Genomic DNA, 27,951 nt, shown 5'->3' with positions numbered 1-27,951 from the left:
CATGCCTGTAATCTCAGCACTTTAGAACGCCGAGGCAGCCGGGTTGCGAGGTCAAGAGACCAAGACCATCCTGGCCAACATGGTGAAACCCCATCTCTACTTAAAAAAAAAAAATTAGCTGGGCATGGTAGTGCATGCCTGTAGTCCTAGCTACTTGAGAGGCTGAGGCAGGAGAATCACTTGAACGCGGGAGGCGGAGGTTGCAGTGAGCCGAGATCACGCCACTGCACTCCAGCCTAGCAATAGAGCAAGACTCTGTCAAAAAAAAAAAGCACCCTCCCACTGGCACCTGTCACAGGCACTAGCACAGCTAACATGCTGTATTATCCTAACAGCTCTTTATGGCCCCAGACCATTAACAAAGTGAGTGACACACAGGCTTAGGTGTACGTGGTCCTGGGCTGGGAACCCAGCTCCTTCTCTCCAGCACTGTGACCCGCGCCAAATCACTTAGGCCCTGTGAGACTAATCAGTGTTATTCTCACCTGCCTCATAGGTTCACTTACCAACAAATGAGATAATGTACGGACAGACTTGGCACAATGTCTGGCACACAGCAAGGGATTTTTCAGAGGGTAGTTATTATTTTTATTCATTTTCTTATCACCAGTAGCACCTTGCCTCCCATGTCGATACACATTTGTGAAACCCGTATCATGTTTCCAAGACCACATTCCATAAAATAAAACCAGAGCCACAGAATTCCACTGTGGGTATCTGGTCCAACTTCCTGTTTGTATAAATGAGGAAACAGAGACCTATGAGGCTCTCGTTCAAAGTTACAAAGTGCTAACAGCTTTGAGAACTGCTCTTTTACATGATCATTCTATCTACAGAAGAGAAATCTCAAACTAAGTCATTCTGTGTCTGTCTCATGAGTTAAAATCATTATCTCCAGCTCAAATGCTCAAAGTGATAGAAGATAGCAAATAATTGAACGTTCAAACATGGCAGATAGTTTTTAAAAATCAGTCCATTTAATACGTGCAATGTTTTTATATTTACATTCTAACACAAGAGCATCCAGCTGGCTGAGCACTTCCTTCAAACGAACCCACAGAGCCCTTATTGAGAAGACCTGCCCTAGAGGATCTTGAAATCCTATGTCTACCTTAAAACCATTCATCCAGTCCATGGTAGAGGGACACATGGTTCACCCAGGAACATCCTGACTCTAGGAAAATGGAAAAGTTTTGAAGCTAAGAAAATAGAGATTAAGAAATCAGGAAAGCAAAAATGCACGTAAAATTTCTGAGCGCAAAGTGCAACCCCCTCAATTTTCACGTTGATTAAACTGAAGCTCACAGAAGCTGCAGGTAAGTCCACGAAAAGGCAGTAAACGAGCCTGGCAGAAATGGAGGTTTCAGGGCAATTGTCCAAGTGGTGCTTGGTTCTTAGAGACCTTCCAAAAGGCCCCTTGGGACACAGCTTTGGCTTAGGTAATGATTCCTCTCCAAAGAAAGTCCCAGTTTGATGTGAGACTACACAGATAGCTGCGGTATAAGAGGAATGACTCCATCTGACACAAGCACATGATTTTTTATTCTTGAGTGCTTTCATTTGCTTTCTTTTCTCCCACTGATCCAGCCAACAGCTCTACATTGAAAGCAGGGCCTCAATTCCATGAAAGAACAAGAAGGAAACTAAAGTTCAGGGTGAAAGGAAGGAAGAGAATCTACTTTCATGAGAACCAAATATGTGTTCTCTGCAAGGTGTTTTTGCAGAAGATCTCATTAGAGCGTCACCTGGGCCTCAAGTGGTAGGTATTCTCCACGTGTAGAGATGAGAATAGTCAGCCACTCATGCAGAGCCACGTAGGTAGGAAGCGAGGCGGCCCGGGCCCGGGGCCTGCATTTCCCCTTTAACCCCTCCGTTTCTTATCATTGAGAATATTGTTTCCATTTAAAAGAGAAAAAAAGCATCTTTTCAAACTTCCTCCGTTTTCTCAGATCACGGCCCATTTTAAAGTCAGATTCAGACATTCTCAATTAGTTTATTCTTTTTATTGGGTTCTACTGATTTTTTTTTTTCAGGGAGAAAATAGCAAACAGCTGTTAAAGAATTACTGCAAGCATATCAGAGCTACAGAATTGACTTTGATCACAAGGGTCTTAACTACAGCTGAAAGGGGTGCACACAAACACTTCAAGCCAGCACTTAGATTCTACTCTTTGCTCCTGAGACGCCAGATAAGAAAGCTAACGGTATTTAGTTAAAATGATTTATGAAAAAAATTTTTTTCCTCTATTAAAATAGCCAAAATAGCCTTTAAATTTAATCTCATGGGGCTAGACTCAGACAAGCACCATTTATCACTCAAAGTTAAATAAAACACAGAAATGACCATGCAAAGCAAAGTAGCCTTAAATTCTCTTTCAGAAACTTTGCAAATAAAAGGAACCAAAAGCAACAGTGATAAGAAACGCTGACTTATTTTTTAAAGCTGGGTGAACACGCTAAGTTCCCTCTGCTTGCTCTAGTTCAAAGTGCAGCTGCTTAAGCAGCGGCAAAAGCAGTTCTGGGCACACATGCCTCCCTGCAGGTCTGAAAGGGCCAATTAAATTTTATTTGGGTCTATCCTCCTCCCCCTCCTCCACCACCACCTCCACGTCTTATGTGTGAAGCATTTGGGGCAAAAGAAGAAAATTAAGTAGTCCTGGGATCTAAACACCTTCCTTCCATTATCAGTACAATCAGACCACTCGAGGGACAACCCCACTGCCAGGGAGGTACTCCATTCCAGGAAGAGTCAGAACCTCTACACTTACAGAAAAGATAGACCCCGCCCATCAAGACCTTTAGTTAAATGTGTATTTCACCTCTTTGCGGGGAGAAAAAGAAAAAGAAAAAAAAATACTTTCTTCAGCTTACCAAAAAGGGCACATTCCCTAAGATGGCTAAAAGAGAAATTAAGAAGGAAAACAGGCCAGGCACAGTGGCTCATGCCTGCAATCACAGCACTTTAGGAGGCCAACGCAGGAGAATCACTTCAGTCCAGGAGTTTGAGACCAGCCTGGGCAACATAGCGAGACCCCTTTCTCCACAAAAAGTAAAAAAAATAGCTAGGTGTGGTGATGCATGCCTGTAGTCTCAGCAACTAGGGGGGCTGTGGTGGCAGGCCTGCTGAGCCCGGAAGGTCAAGGCTGCAGTGAGCCAGGATTGCTCCACTGCACTCCAGCCTGGGTGACAGAGAAGACTCTGTTTCAAAAAATGAAAATAAATTGGGAAACAAAATTCATTAGAAATAAAAAAGATGTGGCTGGGTGCAGTGGCTCATGCCTGTCATCCCATACTGTGGGAGGCCAAACGGGAGGAATGCTTGACCAGGAGTTCCAGACTGGACAACATGGCAAGAACTCGTATCTACAAATAAAAATAAAAATAAATTAGCCCGATGTAGTGGCATGCACCTGTAGTCCCAGCTACTAGGGAGGCTAAGGCAGGAGTTTGAGGCTGCAGTGAGCTACGATCATGCCACTGCACTCCAACCTGGGTGACAGAGCAAGATCTTGTCTCAAAAAAAAAAAAAAAAAGACTTTTTAATAAATAAATATAGACAAAGACAGAGAAAATGAACACACTTCCATAAAGGCACAGTTGCTACCAATGAGCACAAGCCCAGCTCCTGATGCCAACTGCAGGGCCACAGGGAGGAAACCCTGAGCTTTCTGAAAAGACAAACTTCGGCTCTGTCCCTTTTTCTGAGATGGAGCTTCTGAAGTCAGCTCTAGAATCTATCACCAGTGGAGACCTTACCCTGAACCAGAGCTCTCGGAGAATAAGCTCCCTATTGATCTCACACCTAGGTTTCAGTGAAAATTAAAGGAATGAAAGAACTGTTACATTTCAAAAGGTATAATAACGAAATGAAATCAATGTTTAATCATGTATGGGACTGAATTTGTAACACTCCTAATTAGGTTTCCAAGATAGCACAGGCGATTCTGACACCAGAAAAGAACCTACGTGGTCTTTGATGACCTACAAACTCATGACTTTTCTCAAAAACTTTAGGTCTTCTCTGATTTCAACTTAAACTAGAATTTTCTACTAATAATGTATTATCAAGAAAATATTTGATTTCTTTCCGTCTTCCATTTCCCATGGTCAAACAGCATGGAGTTCAGCCCTATGGAGTGCAGTACGTTTTATGTAAACAGCCAGCCCATACGCACGTAAGGCCAATCCCAACATCTCCCGCGGCCCGCGACTGGCATGGGACATGGAAATCCTGGCATGCTTCTTCACTCTCATCACATAGCTGTCTTTAACAGTAGACACACAGTACCCACTGTGTCTAATCAGGCTTTGGGGGCCTCAGGGTTTGCTCTAAGATTAAAAATCTCTTTCCTCAAAGATTTTACCATCTGTCTGGAGAATTCACACATACAGTCACAAAAAGTTAATTCGTCAAGAAGAATGTCAACACAGGGTCCTCACTTCCAAAGAAGGAAAGGGGTTGGGAGTAGCCTTTAACATCATCTGGCCCCAGTGCCTCATTTTGCAGATTAAAAAACTGAGTCACTGCACCAAGAATAATGAGTGCAAGGGGCAAGATTAGAGACCATGATTCAAGGTCTGATTGGAGGTGAGCTATCAGCACTGCCAGGAGAGAAGGCTGGCCTGGAGCATGAGCCTGGGAGAGGCCCGGCAGTTGGTGGGATTTTGATCAACGTGTTCGGGGTGAGGATGGGGTGGGTGTTTAGAAAGAGGTAAGAACAGGGAGGGCAGCATGGGGTGAGGCTGTGGGGTGAGGATGTGGGGTGGGGGAGGAACAGGCCAAGCTGCACAGGGACCACCTCTGTGGGAGTAGGAGGCAGAGGAAGTCCGCGAATCTCACAAAGGAGGCGGCTTAGTGCCCAGACGATGGGTAAGTTGAGGGTCCTGCAGGCCGGACTCCAATCCCAGCTCCACCTTCATGCTTTGAAAACACAAGGAAGGGACTCAGAATCTCTTCCCACTTGCTCTTTCCCTTGTTATGCTAGGACAGCACCAACTCTCGTATAGTTAAACGACTGAGCACAACTGTGACCAGTTTCCTGCACAGGCACCGCTGCGGAATAGGATGTGATGATGAACAAGAAAAAGAGGCCTTGCCCTCCAAGAAGCGGCCACTCTACCTGCAAGAGGCCAACACTAAGCAGGTAAACAAATAAGAGGGTGTTCCGGCATGAGAAGCTAATGCGGAAGACAAACCACCGAGGACTGTGGTTGAGAAGAGCCACGGGAGTTACCCAGGCACCTCCCGGTGTACAGGGCCCCTCCACGGAGGCTCACTGCTCTCTCCCAGGCTCCCCGAGCTACGAAGCCCACACTTGGTCCTCAGGCAAAGGATGAATGCTACATAGTCTCAGGAGCTACAAAAGCTCGAGTACAGCAGTGACAAGATAGCAACACGAGAAAGTTACAGGGATCATTTCCCGCGACAATGGTCATCGACACGGAGTCCCCTCTGCCACAACTAACTCCTGCTCCTGCTCTCCGCTCTCCGCAGGGCTCTGGGCTTCTGCGGTCGTCCACCCACCTGCAACTGGCCACTCCCTCTAACCCTTCGGCAGGCACAAGGTGTCTTTTTTGTCACCTGTGAGCATCTTCCCCAAGCATTTTTCACCATGGCTGCTCAAAATAAGCAAAAAATAAAAATTAAAAAAATAAAAATGGCTGTCTTATTTCCTCTGCTCTTCCTATAGCAACACTGCTAATGAAAATACATAAACTGAATAAACACTTGCAGAGGAAACCATCTGCTTCATCCTACTAATGTCAGTGGGAACCGTGCTTGTTTACCAGCAGGGTCACGAGGAGGGGACACAGAAAACCTTCCCAGGAACCATCAGGGAAATGGCCTGGGCGGGCATAGGGGCACCTTATTAACCCTTTCAGATGCCCAAGAGTCACTCCGTTTCATAACCTCTGGCTGGAAGAGAAAACTGCATATATCATAAACCACAGGCTGAAGTTTATTTGCGCAGTGTTTTCCACATAAAGATGAAAAAACGCCACGCAAGAATTTACTATAAATACTGCGCTTGAACTTTCCACTCTGCAGAGGAAATACCTAAAAAGACTGTCCAAGTTCAACCACAAAGGTGCTTGTGGAACCAGCTACAGAATGGAAAAGATCGTGGAGCTAACTGCCAAAGCCTTCCAAAAGGTAGAGCTCTTTAATAATAATTTTTTTAGGGTCCAAAGAAGGACGGAGACACCATGGAGAAGATGGTGTGGTTCTTTGTGCCAGGAAGTGTTTAGGGGGTTTGCATTTTAAATGACTGCTTTACCTACAAATCCGTATTTTAAAATAAAATTAATAAGCAAAGGCCCAGGAAATTCAACCCCCAGGGAAAGACACCAGTCATCCCCAAAGGAAACTGCAGGGACTTCTGGCCACGTGCCCGGCTCAGCTGCGTGGCGAATGTGACTGAGCCATGAGAAGTCATTCACTTGGGGCACTCCATCAAAGGACGTTTCCAGGGTCAGACACTTGGCCTTGAATTCCCAGCAAAAAGTTTTACAGCAAGGTTTTAAAGCAAGACTGGGGAGTCTCTCACAATCCCGTAGTCACCTTCTTCCCAATCCCTGGTGACTGAGCCATCACAGCCAGCCCCGATGCCTTTCAGCTGCTGCTGGCCTGGCCGTGGTTGCTCTTAAACAGCAGGAGGTACTGACTCAGAATCAGCTCCACCAATAAAAATGCTGATATATGACTTTCTACAGCCAGTTAAGGAATATATCTGTTGCCCAGAGGTTAAGAGAAACATTCTGACCAAACTAGAAAAATTAAAATATGGCCAGGTGTGATGGCTCCCACCTGTAATCTCAGCACTTTGGGAGGCCAAGGCGGGCGGATCACGAGGTCAGGAGATCAAGACCATCCTGGCCAACATGGTAAAAGCCCGTCTCTACTAAAAATACAAAAATTGGCTGGGTGTGGTGGCAGGCACCTATCGTACCAGCTACTTGGGAGGCTGAGGCAGGAGAATCGCTTAAACCCAGAAGGAGGAGATTGCAGTGAGCTGAGATCGCACCACTGCACTTCAGCCTAGAGACAGACACAGCAAGACTCCGTCTCAAAAAAAAAAAAAGAGAAAAATATGAATGGAGGAGACATGTGAAAATGAACAATGGCATTAATTCTACTTGTAAAATAAACTCACCCTCACTCTAACAGTCAGCAAACATTTAATTAGCACCTACTATACGCCAGGTGCCATGCTAGATGCTGGGGACATAGACAGAACAGGCAGGCAGTTGGACGTGCATGTCATTACTACTAATCATGTGTTTAGTTAAGCTCTTACTACATGCCAAGAATTGCTCCAAACACTTTGTGTCACCTTTTTTTATTCTCATATAGTATAAAGTCGAGTTTATTATTGGCCTCATTTTATCGATACAGACAGGTTAAGTAACTTGTTCACGCTGCACAACTATCAGTAGGAGATGCTGGGATTTGAACCCAGGCTCCCTCGTGCATCTGATAGGTATATGAGTAAAGAGGTCTGCAGGAAGGATGAAAAAGCCCTGTCCACTGCTTGAGAGAGTAGGCATCCAGGTAAAACTGCTAGGGCTTTTAAGAATGCATAGGAGTTTATCAGAGAGCATGAGAAAGGTTCCTTCCAGACAAAGGGCTTATAAAAGCAAAGCATAAGCCATCAGAAATTATGAAGAAAAATCACTTTAAAACATAAAAACACACTTTTATTACTACTTCTTGGGCAGGGAGTTCCTAGATAGGTCCTAAATAGTAGCTAGGAATGGGGTCTTGACTTTCTTTGGTTTCAAGAAGAACTGCAGGTGACCACAGTCCAACGATCCCCAGAGTGAGTGCACACAAGAGCAGCATTTGCCAGTTCCACAGTCCAATCCACTCAGAAGAACACCGTGTAATAGAATGTGCTGCTAGAAACCTGGGCTCAGAAGTCCTTCACAGTACTGAATAGGAAACGCTGAAACGAAACACCTCACTGAACCAGTCCGGCAACAAAGAAAAATGTGGGTGAGGTGGCGCACATACGGACCACAGGTGCCAGGAGGCCCAATTCTAACCAGATGGCAGGGGCTCTCCTCAACAGAGTCTATGATTTTAGCAGATTAGCAACAGCTTGTTCACCAAAATACAAAGCTGTCCCAAGTCCTTGAAAGATACAAATTCCACAAGAAAATTAGAAAACACAAAGGTGGTTTGCAGTGTGCAATAAATTGGTGGTTTTAAGCATAGCTATTCTGAGTTTATCTTCTCCTGAGACGTTTAATGTTAGTTCATGTGCTCTGCGCAATGTTCTTTGAAATAAATATGATTTGCTGACTCATATCCCATAAATGATTAAATGATGGGTTACCAACGTTAATGCCGACTATTAAATTCCAGCCCCTCTAGCCAACAGGAATGACACACAGATCGTCTCCATGTTAAAAACAGGTGTGCTCCCAGAGTTTGTTTATAAGTTGGCTGCTTGGAATTCAAGAGTTATTTTCCTCCTCCACAAACAATATTAGACGTGGTATTTGATACTCAAGACAGAAAACCCAAAATACTAGATCCAAGGAGTGTTAAGAGTTCTCTGGACTGAGCCGATGAGAGGGAGTGGGCCGGCCGCTTAGCCAGCCAGACACTCCCACTTCCTCTCCAGCCGGGAATAAGATGTGCAGCAGCTGCACGAAGCAGGCGGCGGCTTCTCAACCTCCCGCAGGAGCGATCTGAGGAGGAGGATGGGAGAGGCCAGGCAGGGGCTCGGAGAAGAACAGCAGAAGTGAGGAGCGCCAGGGGCTCCTCCTGTGACAGCTCCGGCCCCCAGGCTGCTCTGTCCAGGGCCCTGGGGTGGCAGGGCCTCCCCATCTCTAGGGCGGCCATATGGCAGGCTCGGAAGGAGGCTTTTCGATACTCCCACACCCGCCCTGTGGGGTTGCATGCACAGACTCTCCTGATTCCGTCACATGAAAACACACGTGGCTCTTTAATGATGCTCTCGGGATTGTTCTTGCCAGTAACCTGGACTTGAGTTCAACAGCCCCCCTGCCACAAACACACATGCACAAGCACCAATGTGAGAGAGGAATTGTCTATGACCAGTAAATTAAACTGGGATCCAGCCACAAGACCACTCTTCCCTACAGTTACATGCATATACATAACATATACATATGCACTTAGATTACATATATATTTGAATGAAAGATCATAGTAAAATTCAAGTGCCAAGGGCACTGACGTCACTACATGGGTGGTTCATGCATAAATCTAGACACTGGAGAGCTCGAAACCAGAATGGGTCAGCGGGGCCACTGGGGGGTGGGGAGGGAGGTGCTGAACACGCAGGCCCTCCAGCCGCCTCACGTCACTGGCCATGGGAATGAGCCGAACCTCCTCACACCAAAGGCTGCCCCCTAACACACTCCTGGGTTCACAGATAAGCCCCCAACTTACTGGAACTTCAAATGCCTCCTGGGTGTCATCCAGCATCTGGATTTTGATGGACACGAGTTTTCCTGAAGGTGTTGGGGGCGGCTTCTGTCCACGTTCTAAGGTACTGATCCCCGAATTTTCCGGGGCCCCCAGTCGTGATCCTGGGGTCGGCCTCTGCTCTATTTCTCCCATGATGAAAGTGGCTTAGAGAATATCTGCAGGAAGCAGTGAGAAAGAAAAACACATCAGAATAGGAGACTGCCACCCAAGCTGTGTGCCACCTTGAACCCCACCCAGGTGGGCAGGGGGCTCCATCCCTGCACAGGAATCACATATAGGGAGGCGTCGGTTCACTCACAAAGTCACCTTTAAGCACTCAAGGCATGCAAATACTTTTTGCGTACTTTATTCTTTTGAATAATTTTGCATATTGTTGCATATTTTATTCCTTTCTCGTTTTACAGTCTGTTCTTAATTATTCAGTGTCTACAATGAGCTAGGCTAGGCACTACTTTTTACACATTGAAGTCTGGTGGGAAGATGATAAACAGTGCCTAAGCCATATCATTAGCATCCATTAATTACCTTTTATGGACACAGTTACATGCTAAGTACTATGGGTATTCTAAAGATAAACAGGTAAAACGCGCACTGCAGAGCTCGGGCTAATAATCTGGTTGAGGAAATAGACCTACACTCGCAGACATACACTCACACAGACAGAGGCAACAGAGAGTAGGGTCATTTTTCTTGGTTTCTAGTGTCTATTTCTATTACAATAAACACCTAATAATTCATTTCTTTCCAACCACCCACCCCTCCAACTACTTCCCCTTTCCCAAGAAGCCATTCTACACACTATACTATAGTATCAACAAAGTTATTTTCCTAAAAACAATCATCTTTCCTCCCCAGATAGTCTACTCTTGTCTAATGACACCCACAGCTTCTCCAGGTCTCCACATGCGTGGCTTGCTGTGGCTGAGTGCTTTGCCCTCTTTCTTCACCTGGAAACTTCTACCATTGCTTTAAAATTCAGTTCAAATGTCACATCCCAGCCAGGCGTGGTGGCTCAGCCCTGTAATCCCAGCACTTTCGGAGGCCAAGGTGGGTGAATCACCTGACGTCAGGAGTTCGAGACCAGCCTGGCCAACATGGTGAAACCCCACCTCTACTAAAAACACAAAAATTAGCCAGGTGTGGTGGCATGTACCTGTAGTCCTGGCTACTTGAGAGGCTGAGGCAGGAGAATCGCTTGAAGCTAGGAGGTGGAGGTTGCAGTGAGCCAACATTGCACCACTGCACTCCAGCCTGGGTGACAAGTGTGAAACTCCATCTCAAAAACGAAAACAAATGTCACATCCTGGCATCCGGTGCAGAACACATGTGCTACTATCCCCTCTGTGCTCGTGGCTGTCAAAGCCACACTGCGGTGGTTGAGCCCACGTGTGTGGAGAAGGCACTGTGATGCCCTTAAAGCAAGAACCCAATCTCAAATGTCCTTTGCAGCTCAGCGCCTACCTAGGCACAATGCCTCACACAGAGCGAAGGTCAATATTGGCTGCTTAACGACTGGACCACTCAGCCAGTATATTTATATATGGCTGCATATTTAGCACCAGAAGGACACAAGGGAATGAGATTTCCATGTGAGATGAAATGGTTAAATGAGAAGAAAGGCTTCCATCATGGAGAAGGTGAGATTTGAACTCAAGGTGGTCTCAAACGTTGGAAAATACTTGGAAGAGACAGGAGACAGACAAGGAAAAGGCACTCCTGGGAAGCGGAATGGCATCCACAGAGTTACGGGACAGAAACACGATGGCACAGGCAAAAAAGAGTGAGAATCAGAGCCAGAGAGTTCAAGATGTATTTTAGAAATGATTTGAAGTCAGGCTCTAGAGGAGTGGTCCCCAACCTTTGTGGCACCAGGGACTTGTTTTGTGGAAGACAGTTTTTCCACAGACAAAGTGGAGGCAATGGTTGCGGGATGAAACAGTTCCACCTCAGATCATCAGGCATTAGATTCTCATAAGGAGCACACAACCCAGATCCCTCGCATGTGCAGTTCCCAACAGGGTCTGTGCTCCCATGAGAATCTAATGCTGCAGCCGATCCGACAGGAGGGGGAGCTCAGGCGGTGATGCTTGCCTGCTGCTCACCTCCCGCTGCGCGGCCCAGTTCCTGACAGGCCACGGACCACTGGTCCACGGCCCAAGGTCTGGGGACCCCTCCTTTAGAGGACTTCAAATGCCTGGCTGAAAAATATGGTCTTTACCCTGTAGGCAGCAGGAGCCACTGAGGGAAAACTAACAACACAACAACAACAATTTCAGAAAAATGAATCTGAGGATGGTACTATATATAACAAAAGAAAGAGGGTTGGGAGGGCAGGGGCTGGGGCATCCAGTTACAAATCAACTGTCACAATTCATGTTTGAAGTGCCAATCTGGACAGCAGCAATGGAAATCAAAAGGTGATGCTATAAAATCTACTTTTGTGGAAAAACTAACCCAATGTTACAAATGGTTAGCTACTGAGAGGGGGAGGTAAAAGCCCAGCACTGGGCCAGGCACGGTGGCTCACACCTGTAATTCCAGCACTTTGGGAGGCCAAGGCAGGCAGATCATGAGGTCAGGAGATGGAGACTATCCTGGCTAACATGGTGAAACCCCGTCTCCACTAAATATACAAAAAATTAGCTGGGCGTGGTGGCAGGTGCCTGGAGTCCCAGCTACTCGGGAGGAGGCTGAGGCAGGAGAATAGCATGATCCCAGGAGATGGAGGTCGCAGTGAGCCAAGATCGCGCCACTGCACTCCAGCCTGGGCGACTGAGCAAGACTCCGTCTCAAAAAGAAAAAAAAGAAAAAAAGTCCAACACTGATGAGAAAGTCTGAAATCAGGGCAGAAGGGAGGAAGTAGGAGGGGGAGGTGTGAGTGTGCTTTGGACCGCTTCCTAGGGCTATAAAAGGACTTCCTGTGGGCTGTCCTGTCTGGGAGCTGGAGCTGGGTCTGGGCTATGGGTTCAGGGTGAAAGCCATTAGAATCAATGAAAGGGGGTGAATGTGTAACCAAAAAAGCAAAATGAACCACCAGGCCCAATGGTGAGGATCATGGAGAAAGAGGAGATGGGAAAAAGAAACGCCCCAGGGGGCACTTTTGGACAAAGAGGCCACAGAAGGGGTACCACAGAGCTATCTGGGGTGCAAGGAATAGAACTGTGGGCTGCATCTCACTCACATTTGAGAAAAAGTCACCCTTCATTTCTTTCCAGCCACCCACCCCTCCAACTATTCCCCCTTTCCCAAGAAGCCATTCTACCACTCTATACGTTGTACTGTAGTATCAACAGTTTTTCTTTTTTTATTTTTTATTAATTTTATTTTACTATTATTATTATTTGCAATGGACTCTCACACTCTGTTACCTAGGCTGGAGTGCAGCAGCGCGATCTTGGCTCACTGCAACCTCCACCTCCTAGGTTCAAGCAATTCTCCTGCCTCAGCCTCCCGAGTAGCTGGGATTACAGACATGCACCACCACACCCGGCTTTTTTTTTTTTTTTTTTGAGACACAGTTTTACTCTGTTGCCCAGGCTGGAGTGTAATAACAAGATCTTGGCTCACTGCAACCTCTGTCTCTCAGGTTCAAGCAATTCTCCTGCCTCAGCATCCTGAGTAGCTGGGATCACAGGTGCACACCACCACACCCAGCTAATTTTTGTATTTTTAGTAGAGACAGGGTTTCACCATGTTGGCTAGGCTGGTCTTGAACTCCTGACCTCAAGTGATCCACCCGCCTCAGCCTCCCAAAGTGCCAGGACTACAGGCGTGAACCACCATGCCCAGCCAACAAAGTTATTTTTCTAAAAAAAAAAAAAAAAATCTTTCCTCCCCAGATACTCTGTCTCCTGATCCCTCAGCTTCTCCCTCCCCTCCCGCTGCCTCTGTCTGCCTCCAGGTCTCTACACGTGGTTCACTGTAGCTGAGCCCTTTGCCCTCTTTCTTCACCTGGAAACTTCTACCATTACTTTAAAACTCAGGAAAGTTGGCTGGCACGGTGGCTCACGTCTGTAATCCCAGCACTTTGGGAGGCCGAGGCAGATGGATCACGAAGTCAGGAGATCGGGACCATCCTGGACAACACGGTGAAACCCTCTCTCTACTAAAGATACAAAAAATTAGCCGGGCGTGGTGGCGGGCGCCTGTAGTCCCAGCTACTCGGGAGGCTGAGGCAGGAGAATGGTGTGAACCTGGGAGGCGGAACTTACAGTGAGCTGAGATCACGCCACTGCACTCCAGCCTGGGTGACAGAGCAAGACTGTCTCAAAAACAAAAACAAACAAACAAAACTCAGGAAAGTTTTAAAGCCTTCTCTTCAGGAAAACCATCTGGTTTGCAAATCTCATTTTGTAGAGTTTTCTTCCCTACCTCATTCTCAGCCTTTTCCTTAAGAGTAGGTCCCCAGAAGTTTTCTAATGAATTCCTTACTTCCTCTGCAATGAAACCTCTAATGCTGTCACCATAGACACAAGGGCTGGCCCTGAGGTCAGCAAATCAGAAACTATGGGGTCACATCCACAGCGACTCAAATCACCAGGGCCTAAAAGGGCGTGTCCTTCAATCGAACATGGTAAGGGCCTGATCACTGTCTAGGAAACACCATTTACTCCTTACTTCTCCCACACTCACCTTCCTCACCTACGGTCCATCAAAGCCTTTTGAAGATTTTACTCACTCCTTATGTCGTCTGGTAACATAGAGGTTCTAAGACAGCCAATGCTTCTCTGGAGCTAACACTGTCTGTCTCAGAACCCCAGTGTTACCAGATGACATATGGAGTGAAGATCTGAAAACTGCCTTTTTTTTTTTTTTTTTGAGATGGAGTCTTGTTCTGTTGCCCAGGCTGGAGTGCAATGGCGCAATCTCAGCTCACTGCAACCTCTGCCTTCCAGGTTCAAGCGATTCTCCTGCCTCAACCTCCCCAGTAGCTGAGATTACAGATGCCCACCACCACGCCCAGCTTTTTTTTTTTTTCCCCAGTAGAGATGGGGTTTCACCATGTTGGCTAGGCTGGTCTCGAACTCCTGACTTCAAATGATCCAAGTGCTGGCATTACAGGCGTGAGCCACCACGCTGGCCCCTTCTTTTTTGAATGCCTGATTCCACAGGTCTGTTATATAAGTGCCTTTCTCACTTCTGCCTCAAATAAGCTTTTCCTAAGCATCTGTTTCTAATCTGTTTGGTTGTGTGATCTCTGCTTTGGTTCATTCACTCATTAGCCTTGAGGGATGAGACCAGCCTGGTTAATCTAGAATCCCAGCCTAGTGCCCTTCACCGAAGTGGAAAAGAGATCCTCAATATTGGGTCAATGAATCAAAGTGTGTGTGTGTGTGTGGAGGTGGTGGTGGGGGAGCGGTATAGTCATTATGAAGTCAGTTGTGTCCAAAATAATCTTCACAAGCCAGGCAAAATTACTTCTATTCCATATACGTTTTCTGTTCACTGTCTCATGGTTAAAAATAAATGCAATCTCCAGAGAAAACTATGCCATCAGTCAAGCTGGCCTTCCCCATTCCCAGCCCCTCCATGCACTTTTCCTACTTTGGTGTGGCCCCTCCCCATCCCACCCCCTCTGCCCTGCACTTGCTCAGCTGGGACAGGCCCTGTGCACGGTAATTCACACTGGCCTTTAGCTGGGCTTGTCACTCTGAGTCAAGCAGGCGTGGACCTGACTATGGTGTTGATATCCATCCAGGGAGTCGATGATGGCAGCAAGGAAGGGCTCTCCTCTCCCACCTCACCCCAGCCTAAAGGTGCTCAGACCCTCCCTGCAAATATTTTCTCCTCATCCTACCTAAGCAAAAAGCAAGATTCCTCATCCTCTGAACTGAATCCTTTCCCTCCCTCTTGCCCAAAATCCCCAGATAAATATATATTCTAATTTTTAGCACCTTGGCATTTAAAAATTTGATTGAGTTAGTCATTAACAGATACTTGGTAGCTTAACTTCCTTTCTCTTCACTTCTCAAATGATCTCATGTCTAGGTTATTTCTACTTCTGGATACTGATGCTTGAACAAAGTATGTCATACTTTTTGTTATCATACTTACAGGCAGACTGTTGCTGTACATGGAAAAGTCTGTTTAATTCAACCATAAATCCAGCCAAGAGTTTTGAGTTGAGCATCCTAAGAACGCTGAGGGAACATCTCAGGAACGCTGGCAAGTCATAAATGGGTAACCACAATTGATGCTTGATAGCAAAACTGGTAAGCCCAGTAATGCAATGCCATCTTCCAGATAAACAAATCCAACAAAGCGAAAGGCCTCTAGTGTATAAATATTAACCTATGCTCTATTCTGAATTTATCTCCATTAACTTCCTCTGACTTCTGAATTTCTTGAGGAATAGTCAAAATATAGACTACTATTTCTTTCCTTGTGATACCTTATTACTAAAGTGATTACTCCAGACCTTAAAGTTAAAACCTGCTTGCAAAACTACTTTATTAATTAGATCTATTTGAAAAATTACTTTAAAAAAGTAACAACAAAAAAGTAACAAGATTTTTAACTGCCAGAGAAAAGGTAAAAAACTAGAGTTGTCTTGTCTTAGTATCCTGACTTATAAGGACTTCCTCTTGGAATTCATCCAAAAGCAGTAAGCAGTACACTAAAAAAATGCAAATTCCATTCTGAGGAAACTGGGAGACATCTGTAGCCCCAAACCAGAAAATGTAAGAAAGATGTGCCAAGCTGCAGTGAAGGTCAGAAAGAAGTGAAGGAAAATGCTTGGAGAGACTGCTCACGGCTACAGATCTCAGATAAAAATGGCGGAGCTTCAAATAAGCAACAAACCAGTCATAACTTTCTTGGAATAACAAGGACAGGTGGGCAGATTCACAGTAACAGCTTCCCTGGGCACAATGTGATTGATATGAAATGAGAAACCATACAGGCAAGCCATATTTGTAGGAAGCAGTCTGTTGCTGAGGCGAGATGAAAAAGACAGAGACTGCATCAGACATACCACCAAGGTTGACTACCAAGGTTTCAGCAAGTAAGGGAACAGCAAAGGTTGAAAGGATTACACACACACACACACACACACACACACACACACACACACCCCCTCAAGTCATGAAAATTCCTATTAGTATGGGACACGGCTCTGTCTGCTGGCCCACTGAGGCTCCTGCAAAGAGCTACTTCATATCTACTAACCAAAAAACAAACAAACAAAAAAACCTTTACAAAGATGCTGCAAGAAAAAAGAAAAATGACAGATGAACATCCAAAGAAATGTTACATGCAACAGATTAAAGGTTTGTCCAAACATATTGTTATAAATTAATAAAACTTCATGAAATAACTGATTCCATAGACAAAAACAAAGGATTTACAAGAGTTCAGGGAAGCTATGGGAAGACATTAGCAGAAAATAAAGAATAAGGGTGGCAGACCTTAGGAGGACAAAATGGAAGAATGAAAATATCACCAAAACACAGGCCAAATGGAAAGCAGCTAAAAGGAAATACACACTGGTGAAAATATGAAGGACCTCATGGGAAAGACTGAGAAAAGCAAGCAATAGATTTAAAACACAGAGAACTGGCCGGGCACAGTGTCTCACACCTGTAATCCCAGCACTTTGGGAGGCCGAGGCAGGTGGATCATGAAGTCAGGAGATCAAGACCACCCTGGCTAACACAGTGAAACCCCGTCTCTACTAAAAATACAAAAAAATTAGCCAGGAATGGTGGTAGGCACCCGTAGTCCCAGCTACTCAGGAAGCTGAGGCAGGAGAATGGCATGAACCCAGGAGGTGGAGCTTGCAGTGAGCTAAGATCACGCCACTGTACTCCAGCCTGGGCAACAGAGTAAGACTCTGTCTAAAAAAAACACAGAGAACTGACAGACATGGAAGACAGAGAGAGATGATCCAACATACCCACAATCGGTATTCCTAAAGAAACAAAAATCAAAGAATAGAACAAGAAAAAAAAGTTTAAGGCATAATTCAGGAAAACATTTTAGAAATTAAAGATACTTGTCCATAATAAATGAAGATATCCTATTCCAGGGATAACTACCATAAAATGATCACCACAAAGATAATTTGACAACTCATTTCCTGAGTCATAGCTGGTCTTCAAACTTCAGGAAGGAATCATTTGGGCAGCTAGGCAAAAAGTTCAAATAAAGTATGAGGCAACAAAATTTTAGAATTGTCCACAGCAACATTCAAGGCTTAAATGCCAAAAACGTCCTCAAAGAATTGTAACAGAATCAAAACTTTAATCACAAGCAAACTTTCATTCAACTACAATAGGCAAATCTTTTTCTTTTTTTTTTTTTTTTTAGATAGGGTCTCACTCTGTCACCTGGGCTGAAGTGCAGTGGCATGATCACAGCTCACTGTAACCGCGAGCTCCTAGGCTCAAGCGATCCTCCTGCCTCAGCCTCCCAAGTAGCTGAGACTGCAAATATGCACCACCACCACCACCACTTAGTATGTACAGAGTCTTGTTATGTTGCCCAGACTAGTCTTGCACTCCTAGCCTCAAGCAATCTTTCTGCCTTGGCCTCCAAAGTGCTGGGACTACAGGCATAAGCCACCACATGCAGCCAATAGCCAAATATTTTAAACAGGTGAGAATTCAGAAGAATGTTAGCCAATCCCTTCTCAAAAAAACTACTAAAGGATAAACTAGCTGGGCGCGGTGGCTCAAGCCTGTAATCCCAGCACTTTGGGAGGCTGAGGCGGGCGGATCACGAGGTCAGGAGATCGAGACCATCCTGGCTAACACGGTGAAACCCCGTCTCTACTAAAAACACAAAAAATTAGCCGGGCGTGTTGGCGGGTGCCTGTATTCCCAGCTACTCGGGAGGCTGAGGCAGGAGAATGGCGTGAACCCAGGAGGTGGAGGTTGCGGTGAGCCGAGATCGCGCCACTGCACTCCAGCCTGGGGGACAGAGAAAGACTCCGTCTCAAAAAAAAAAAAAAAAAAAAAAAAAGGATAAACTTCAGCAAAACAAAAGGTAAGTGAAAGAATGAAAAACAATTATTAGTGAACTTTACATCCATGTATACTTTGAGAAAGAAAAAAAAATTGTAACAGCCACAGAATATTATATAACGCCTGACAATGTAGAAATAACGCAGCTAAAAAACTGGCAGGGAAAGGAGTAGAAATGGTGAGAGGCACTGTAAGTTCGCTATTACTTGTTTTAAAACTGATAATAGGAAGATTTTAAATCTGCAAAGACAAAGACGGTTAAGCACATGAAAAGATGTTCAACATCATTAATCATTAGGAAATGCAAATTACACACACAATAAGATATTTCACACCCACTGTAATGGCTACAACAAAAAAGACAGACAATAACAAGCGTCATCAAGAATATGGAGAATCTGGATGTAAGGGCCATCTGGCTGTGACATCTGTCACCCCACTGATCATTGGGGTTCATTGCGCTGGGGGTGATTGCCAGGGTTGATCTGGCTAACCTGGCTGGCTAGGCGGGTGTTCCTTTCCTCCCTCACCACTCCATGTGTGTCCCTCCCAAAACTGTGTGCTTGGTGGAAGAGGACGACCATCCCCGATAGAGGTGGACTGGTTTTCGGTCAAGGGTATACGAGTAGCTGTGCTCTCCTGCTAGAACTTCCAAACAAGCTCTCAAGAATGTGAAAGATCTGAAACTCATACACTGCTGGTTGCTGGAAGGAATATAAAATGCTGCAAACACTTTAAAAGGCATTTTGGCAGTTTCTTAAAATTGTAATCATAAGTTTGGCATGAAACCCAGCAAACCCTTCTGCTGGTGACCCTGCAATTCCATTCCTAGGTATCTTCCTGGGACAAATGAAAACATATGTCTGCACAGAAGTACCTGCAGATGTCCACAGCCAAAAAAGAGCCAAGAAGTGGATAACCCAATAACCCAAATAGTCATCAACTGGTGAGTGAATAAACCAAATGTGATCTATCCATACCAGGGAATATTGTTCTGCCACAAAAAGACGCAAAATGCTGACACACGCCACATAGATGGACCTCACAAACATTTTGCTGTGACAAGAGCCACATGCAAAAGACACCATAAACCCATGATCCTATTAAATGTAATATCCAGCCAAGGCTTTATCAGGAGGACAAATATCCAGAAAGTAGTTGCCTGGGGCTGGGATTAGGAGCTGGATCAACAGCAAGGGGCACAAGGAATTGTGGTCTTTCTGGGGAAGATAGAAATGTTCTAAAATTAGACTGTGGTGATGGTCACACAATGCTGTAAACTGACTAAAAACCTTTGAATTGTACCCCTGAAACAGGTCAAAGTTACGATTTGTGATTACACCTCCATAAATCTAAAAATGTCTATGTGTCCATGAATATTCCTGTGAACACAAAGAGCCTCTCTGGAAGGAGAGGGAGGTAAATGGAAGGAGAGCTGACTCCAATGAGGCAGCCAGCCTGGCCTGGGACAAAAGCAAGGAAGGCTGGGGACTGGCTTTTCATTGGATGCTCTTTTGGACCTTTTTAATTTTGTACCATATACCTATATGTTTAATTAAGAAGTAATTTGGGCCAGGGGTGGTGGCTCATGCCTGTAATCCCAACATTTTGGGAGGCTGAGGCAGGAGGATCACTTGAGGCCAGCAGTTTGAGATCAGTCTAGGCAACATAGCAAAACCCTGTCTCTACAAAAAATTTAAAAACTACCCAGACATGGTGATAAGCACCTGCAGTCCCAGCTACTTGCAATGCTGAGGCAAGAGGATCACTTGAGCACAGAAATCTGTGGCTGCGGTGAGCTATGATTGTACCACTGCACTCCAATCCGGGCAACAAAGCAAGACCCTATCTCTTAAAAAAGAACAAAAAAAGTAATTAAGAAGACTATGTTTAATTAAGAAGCAATTAAACAATTTTTAATTTAATCTACTAAAAGCACACACTCCTACCAACTCCTCCTGCCCCCACTGAGAGCATAAACCCAGTGAGATGAAATCACGGTGAAGACGAACTACTTTCAATCAAGCCGGGTAGATGAAGAGAAACTTTTTGCAAGAGTTTGTTTCCCCTCTTCCAGTTTTCAATACAAGCAACTGAAAAATTCCAGGTTAAGAAAAATTCATAGAAATGTGTTATTCAAAGAAGAAGTCCCAAGTGGCAGAGCTGCAGGAAGCCAAATGGCTGGGTTCTGAGTCCTCCAAGCACTTCTGTGCCCCATGTTGAGAGCAAAGAAGTGTGGATGTGCCATTGAGTGAGGGCAAAAAATCAAGTGTCAGACACCCAGGAGAGCAAAAGGCAAAGGGCGTGTGATCAATCTCCAACAGCTCCATGCATCTGGCTCTGCTCTTATGAGCCGGAAGCTGCCACAAAGCCACCTTGTGCCTCTGTTCCCGGGGAGCCACACGCCAGGAGCCGGCCCCAGGGGAGGGTGGGGTGGAGATAAACTAGAAAGGCTGCCAGCCGGGCCCTCCTCAAAAGCAAAGCAGCTCAGTTTGACTTCTCACAAGGGGTTAGATAAGGGGTTTGAGAAAGTTCAAAAACAGCTATCTGTGTGGATAGATTTGCTTATTTCCAAAAAGTCTGTGAGCAAAAGAAACAACTGCAGATCAACTGTTTTACATCAACCAGACACTTCAAACAGATGAGGAACCGTTCGGCCTGTTTGATCATTTGGAAAAAGGAGACCAGGCTATTAACTGTCTACGAGCAGGGTGCCCCTATTTCAACAACAAAGCAAGGAAATGAGAATTAACTGCAGAGCTCAAGATTCTTGCTTCACTGTTCCTTCTTGGCAACCATATTTTTAACAATTTTTTTTAATTAAATAGGTTATCTTAAATAACCCTGACAAGTCTCTGGAAAAAAAGGAAAACTCAGAGCAAAAGAGAAATTTTCTCATCTTTATCATTTTCATAGGGGTTATTTCAAATGTCCAGTTCTAACCATATCCCTTTTCTACTCAAACACCTGAGTCCAATCAAAACCGAGTTAAATGTAAAAATTCCCAGCAAGGCATTTCAACAATCTGCCATGATGTCTCTCTCCTTTCAACTAAACCATCTTCTAATCCAACTGAACTCTGCTGTTCAACACTCTTGTATCTTCCTGGCACTAAGCTTTTGCTGTTCTGTTTCTTTGAGGCAGGGTCTCGCTCTGTCACCCAGGCTGTAGTGCAGTGGCGCAATCTCAGCTCACTGCTCACTGTAACCTCTAACTCCTGGACTCAAGCATTCCTCCCCCGTTCAGCCTCCTGAATAGCTGGGCTGCAGGCACCTGTTACCACGCCCACGTAGGTTTTTAATTTTTGTAGTGAAAGAGTCTGGTTATGTTAGCCAGGCTGGTCTTGAACTCCCAGACTTAAGGGATCCGCTCACCTTGGCCTCCCAAAGTGCTGGGAGTACAAGCATGAACCACTGCGCCCAGCCTGCTGTTTTGTTTCTTCCTGCTAAAACACCATCTTTCAGTTTGCTAATGGGTACAAAAATACAGCAGGGAAATTATAGTTAACAATAATGTGTTATCTATTTCAAAAGAGCTAGAAGAGAATTGGAATGTCCTCAACACAAAGAGACGAGACGATGGCTATCCCAATTACCCTGATTTGATCATTACACATTGTATACATGTATCAAAATATCACATGTACCTCAAAAATATATACAACTATGAATCTCAATTTTAAAAAGATAAAAGACTGGGAGAGAAAAATAAAACACTTATATTCAAAAGAAAAAAAAAAACACTTCCCTCTTCTCTAGCCAGTCCCAATGTCACCTCCCCCAGAAAGACTTTCCTGATCCAATGGTTTAGGAAAAAAAATAACTCACTTCATCTTCCCTGGGTTGTTGTTTGCATTTAGCTTCTACTTCACAGGCTTTACAGGCCTTTCTCCTCTTTTCCAAGGTGCCAGCTAGATTACGAGTCCCGAGGGCAGGGGTCTCCCTTACCTGGGAGCCTGACATCACTTTTTTTGTGTAAGTGTGAGAGACAGCCCTAGGCTCAACTTAGGAACTGTGAGAACATCAGGCCAGTCACTTATCCATCCCAGAAGTCATTCTCCTTACCTAAAAGATGGAGAGAAAGCCTACTCTCTACTGCAGTGCTTCTTAAAACGTGTCCACAAATCAGCATCCACATCACCTGCGAGCTCATTAGAAATACAAATTCTTCATCTCAGCCCAGCCCAGCCCCACTGAATCACAAAGGGGGTGGAGTCTGCATTCCAGGTGATTCTGATGCAGGCTCTGGTCTGAGAAGCACTGCTCCAGTTCCACTTCTGAGGGTCTCAGTAAAGATTAGCTAAAATGACAGTTGTAAAACCACCAGATACAAACCAAGCACTTACTTGGTTAGGTAACTTCCCCAAGAAAAGAGGGACACGCTGCCATGTTTCGCACAAGCGTCAAAGGTCATGAGTGCCTGCTTTTTTCAGCAGCTCCTCGCAAGAAAAAGTGGCCTGCCTCTTCCAATCAATTTTTAATTTCTACTCCAAACTTGTTCTAAAAACAATCTAAGTCAATACTTTGGCTTTGCACTTTCACTGATTTGGTAGAGCACATATCCTCCATTAAACAGATACGCAAAGACAAAAATGTGTAGAACGGAAGTGGAGGTGAAAATGACCAGAAGAGAAGGCTTGTTTATCTCCAGAAAAATCAGGAAACCAGAAAAAAATCTCCAATCATTCCCATTCTAACGATGTCAATTTCTCAGCGATTCTGACAGTACAAACTTTAAACTTTAGCTCACCCCTCATTCTCCCTCTAAGGAAAAGGTCAGGGTAAATTAAATTTAAGTAAGATGGCCACCAGCTTCCAGCCCCTCTGAATTCCCACAGTAACAAGGTCCCTGCAATGTAAACAGAGGCGCATTTTTTAGTCTGCAGCCAACCTCACTCGACTTAACACACATCATTCTCTTCCACTCACTAAAGAAAGTCTCTCTAATCGACACCAGTCAGCCTCTCCAAATATTTGTAGAAAGCGGCCGGGTGCAGTGGCTCACGCTTGTAATCCCAGCACTTTGGGAGGCCGAGGCGGGAGGATCACGTGGTCAGGAGATCGAGACCACGGTAAAACCCTGTCTCTACTAGAAGTACAAAAAAAATAAGCCGGGCGTGGTTGCGGGCGCCTGTAGTCCCAGCTACTCAGAGAGGCTGAGGCAGGAGAATGGCGTGAACCCGGGAGGCGGAGCTTGCAGTGAGCCGAGACTGCGCCACTGCACTCCAGCCTGGGCGACAGAGCGAGACTCTGTATCAAAAAAAAAAAAAAAAAAAATATTTGTAGAAAGCACCCAACCTTTGCCTAGCCCATAATGAGGATGCAGTGAATTACTGGCTTTGCTTACTCAATGCCTTTGAAAATAACAAACCCCATGTTCAAAGTATACTATCATTCAAGTGTCACCATAATCGAGATCATCGCCATTAACAAACATTTATGAGGGCCTATTTCGGCAACTACATTTCACACCGTATAGGACACAAAGTAATAATGTGGCACAATATCGTTTTGTCTTTATGGGATGCGTAATCTATCAGGCAAGAGAACAGGTAACTCAGAGATGATTGTTCAAGGCAACATGTTTACTTCTGACAATAGGTATTATATGAATTTTAAAAGCCTCAGAAATAAGGATGCCACCCCACTGAGGAACTGAGACATCAACTAGTCCCTGAAATAGTGATGGCAGGTGGCATGGTGTGGGTAGGACACACGTTTGTGCATCCGGTGGTATTTACTAAGCATCCACCATGTACCGAAAGGTGTGCCAATAGTGGATCCGACTAATAGAAGTGCGAAAATAGAGAAAAGGAAATGAAATACGCAGGTGAGAGGCAGCTTTTGGTCTGCCTGAAATAGTGCACAGCTGCCTCAAATTCTTGGGCTCAAGTAATCCTCCAGCCTCAGACTCCCGAGTAGCTGGGACTACAGATGCACACCACCACACCTAAGTTTGTGGGGGGAGGGGGAAAGGGTGGAGAGGGAGAAGGGGTGGAGGGGGAGGGAGAAGGGGGGGAAGGGGGACGGGGAGGGGGGAGGAGCGGGGGGAGGAGCGGGAGGGGGGAGGAGCGGGAGGGGGAGCGGGAGGGGGAGCGGGGAGGGGCAGAGAGGGAAGCGGGGAGGGGCGGGGAGGGGCGGGGGGGAAGCGGGGAGGGGCAGAGGGGGGAGTGGGGAAGGGCGGGGGGGAGCAGGGAGTGGGGAGGGGCAGGGGGGAGTGGGGAACGGCGGGGGGCGGAGCAGGCAGTGGGGAGGGGCAGGGGGGAGTGGGGAAGGGCGGGGGGGGGGAAAGGGGGGGCGGGGGGGGGGGGGGGAGGGAGCGGGGAGGGGCAGAGAGGGGGAGGGGAGCCGGGCGGGTTGACATTGAGATGGAGTCTGGCTCTGTCACCCAGGCTGGAGTGCAGTGGTGCAATCTCAGCTCACTGCAATCCTGGCCTCCCAGGTTCAAGCAATTCTCGTGCCTTGGCCTCCTTAGTAACTGGGATTACAGGCATGTGCCACCGTGCCCAGCTAATCTTTTCTAGTTTTAGTAGAGACAAGGTTTCACTGTGTTGGCCAGGCTGGTTTCGAACTCCTGGCCTTAAGTGATCCGCCCTCCTCAGCCTTCCAAAATGCTGGGATTACAGGCATGGCACACAGTGCCCAGCCATGGCTAAGTTTTTTAATTATTTCTAGAGATGGGGGTCTCGCTATACTGCCTAGGCTCATCTCGAACTCCTGGACTGAAGGGATCCTCCCACCTCAGCCTCCCAAAGTACTGGGATTACAGTATGAGCCACCGCGCCTGGCATCCATGAATTTTGTAGCTTGCTAGCTCATTTATTTGTATTGCTGAATAATATCCCATCTGTATGGATATACCACAGTTTATCCATTCCCCTACAGAAAAAGTGAGGTTGCTTCCAGTTTGGGGCTATGTTGAGATGCTTCTCAGGTACAGAAATAGGAGCAAGTAGATGTTACCTCTACAAAGACAGCAGGATCAACTTAAGGTCGGAAAGGAGAAGCAAAGTCCTGGGGCTCACTGGCAGACACTCTGCTGTCAATTTCTGGCTCAGTCAAGCCCTTATCTAGCCTCTGGCAGGTAATTCAGCTGATTGCTGAGGTCCTTATCAGAGAGATAACTTGCCTCCTTGAGTTCAGGAGAAAATGACAGGACTTAATGAATAAAAATGTGTCTGGAAAGCTATGTAAAAGAAAAAAACACCAATGGGTATTTTCTTTAATAAACTGTAAAGAATTATTAAGTTTGTTTCCAAATCAAGTCAGTATATTCCCAACAGCCTCATTATTTAATAAAAAAGTTTTGGCCAGGCGCGGTGGCTCACGCCTGTAATCTCAGCACTTTGGGAAGCCGAGGCAGGCCGATCACAAGGTCAGGAGATAGAGACCATCCTGGCTAAACAGTGAAACCCCATCTCTACTAAAAAAAAAATACAAAAAATTAGCTGGGCGTGGTAGCAGGCGCCTGTAGACCCAGCTACTCGGGAGGCTGAGGCAGGAGAATGGCATGAACCCGGGAGGCAGAGCTTGCAGTGAGCCGAGATCGCGCCACTGCACTCCAGCCTGGGCGACAGAGCCAGATTCCGTCTCAAAAAAAAAAAAATTAAGGAAGTTTTTAGTAAAAAGTTCTCCTACCCTCTACCATTTTCCACTGAAGTTTTGGACATTCTGAAAATGATGCTTAAGAAATACATGCCAAAATGTAAATGTTACCTGCATCCTGTGTAATCGTCCACAGACATCTATTCTGGAATGAATTACATCATCTTTTTTTTTTTTTTTGAGACAGAGTTTCGCTCTTGTTGCCCAGGCTGGAGTGCAATGGTGCGATTTTGGCTCACCGCAACGTCCGCCTCCCAGGTTCAGGCAATTCTCCTGCCTCAGCCTCCCGAGTAGCTAAGATAACAGGCATGCACCACCAAGCCTGGCTAATTTTGTATTTTTAGTAGAGACAGGGGTTCTCCATGTTGGTCAGGCTGGTCTCAAACTCCTGACCTCAGGTGATCCTCCTACCTTGCTTGGCCTCCCAAAGTGCTGGGATCACAGGTGTAAGCTACCACGCCCGGCCAACATCACCATCTTATACAACTTTATGAAAAAGGAAGCCATTTCCTAAAGCTTACCAAATTCAGTAAATTAGAAATGATAGGGCTTCCTTCAAGGTGGGAAAAGAAAAGCAATTTCTATAAAGCCATTAAAAAGCAGACTATACAATTTTCTAACAGTTTCAATATTCTTCAATAAATAAACTATGCAGTATTATTATAAGCCAAAGGATACTATAAAATACAACAGATGTGTAAAGGGTACCCTGTCCTGGAATACTTCAACTAGAATTAATGATTAATTACAATAGTGAAATGTCAAGGAAAAAAAGTATGTAATAAAATAGTGAAATCCCTTGTGGGAAAATGAGAGAGTTTAAATGTCAGCCTGGTTGATAAGGCATTTAATTAAACAATGTCTACTGAAGAAATTAATGATTATGAACAGCACATTGTTGCTGCGGATTGCTGAAAGGGAGGGAAAATTACTTAGGCGCTATCAGGTTGACCACCAGACTGCAGTCATTCTGCAGCATGACAAAGAGAAAAATCACTAGCCAAGAGAGGCCTGGTTCTAATCCTAACTTTTGACATTTTCAGTGTATTGTAAAATTAACTTCCTCTTTCCTGGATTTTAGGTTTCTCATTCATGGAATGTGCAAACACAGTAAGTATTATTATTTTAATTTAGCCAGCATTTACGTAGCACTTTCTCCATGGCAAGCATTGTTCTCAGAGCTTTATAAATTCTAACTCATTTAATCCTCACAACCGCCATTAGACGGACACTACCCTGACCCCTTTTTATACATGAGGAAACTGAGGCACAAGAGATTAAATTGCCCACAGTCACCCAGCTAGTAAGTGGCAGACATGGGACCAGATGCAGACAGGCTGGTGCCAGAGTGCTTGGTCTCAACTCCCATGCCAAGGGCCCTCTTGTACATGATGATTTCTAAAGCCGTCACCCTCTCTACCATCCAGCGACTTTGATTCAGTCATTTTAGATGCAATCACAAAGTCTCCCCAAACGTCTCACCTGTTTGAGCACAAAAGTGCCAATCAAGCTGCTGGGCAAATCACTAAGCTACTGAGGATGCGTAAGGGGAAAACCTATCAAATCATCAAAATGTGTACTAGAATTATTACTAGACCTACAAAGACCTATAAAGAGGTCTAGTAATATGTCTTGGAGACAGTGTCTTGCTCTGTCACCCAAGCTGGAGTGCAGTGATATGATCACAGTTCACTGCAGCCTCCAACTCCCAGGCTCAAGTGATCCTCTCACCTCAGCCTCCTGAGTAGCTGTACCACCACGTCCAGCAAATTTTTTAAAATTTTTGTAGAGACAGAGTTTCACTGTGTTGCCCAGGCTGGTCTCAAACTTCTGGGGCAGCGATCCTTCCATCTTGGCTTCCCAAAGTGCTGGGATTACAAGTGTGAGTCACCACACCTGGCCAGTAGTCTTTGTATGGGTC

The 27,951-nt window shown here is 45.5% G+C and overlaps 1 protein-coding gene across 3 annotated transcripts in view; it reads right to left on the bottom strand.

Annotated features, from left to right (window-relative positions):
• Positions 1-27,951, bottom strand: part of FARP1 (FERM, ARH/RhoGEF and pleckstrin domain protein 1) — a 314,829-nt gene that overhangs the window by 230,393 nt on the left and 56,485 nt on the right. For 2 of the 3 annotated variants that reach the window (XM_032151148.2, XM_032151146.2), the window contains exon 2: positions 9,425-9,618. In XM_032151148.2, the coding sequence (XP_032007039.1) occupies positions 9,425-9,595 (171 nt within the window). In that variant the 5' untranslated portion in view covers positions 9,596-9,618. Of the gene's footprint in view, positions 1-9,424; positions 9,619-22,490; positions 22,515-27,951 lie in introns of those variants that run through there. The other variant, XM_058438026.1, reaches the window with a different exon arrangement.

This window comes from Hylobates moloch, unplaced genomic scaffold (genome assembly GCF_009828535.3).
Source record: "Hylobates moloch isolate HMO894 unplaced genomic scaffold, HMol_V3 SCAFFOLD_4, whole genome shotgun sequence".
Lineage (NCBI taxonomy): Eukaryota > Metazoa > Chordata > Mammalia > Primates > Hylobatidae > Hylobates > Hylobates moloch.
Note: the sequence above shows the minus strand (reverse complement) of the source record. Positions and strands in the feature narration are given on the sequence as shown.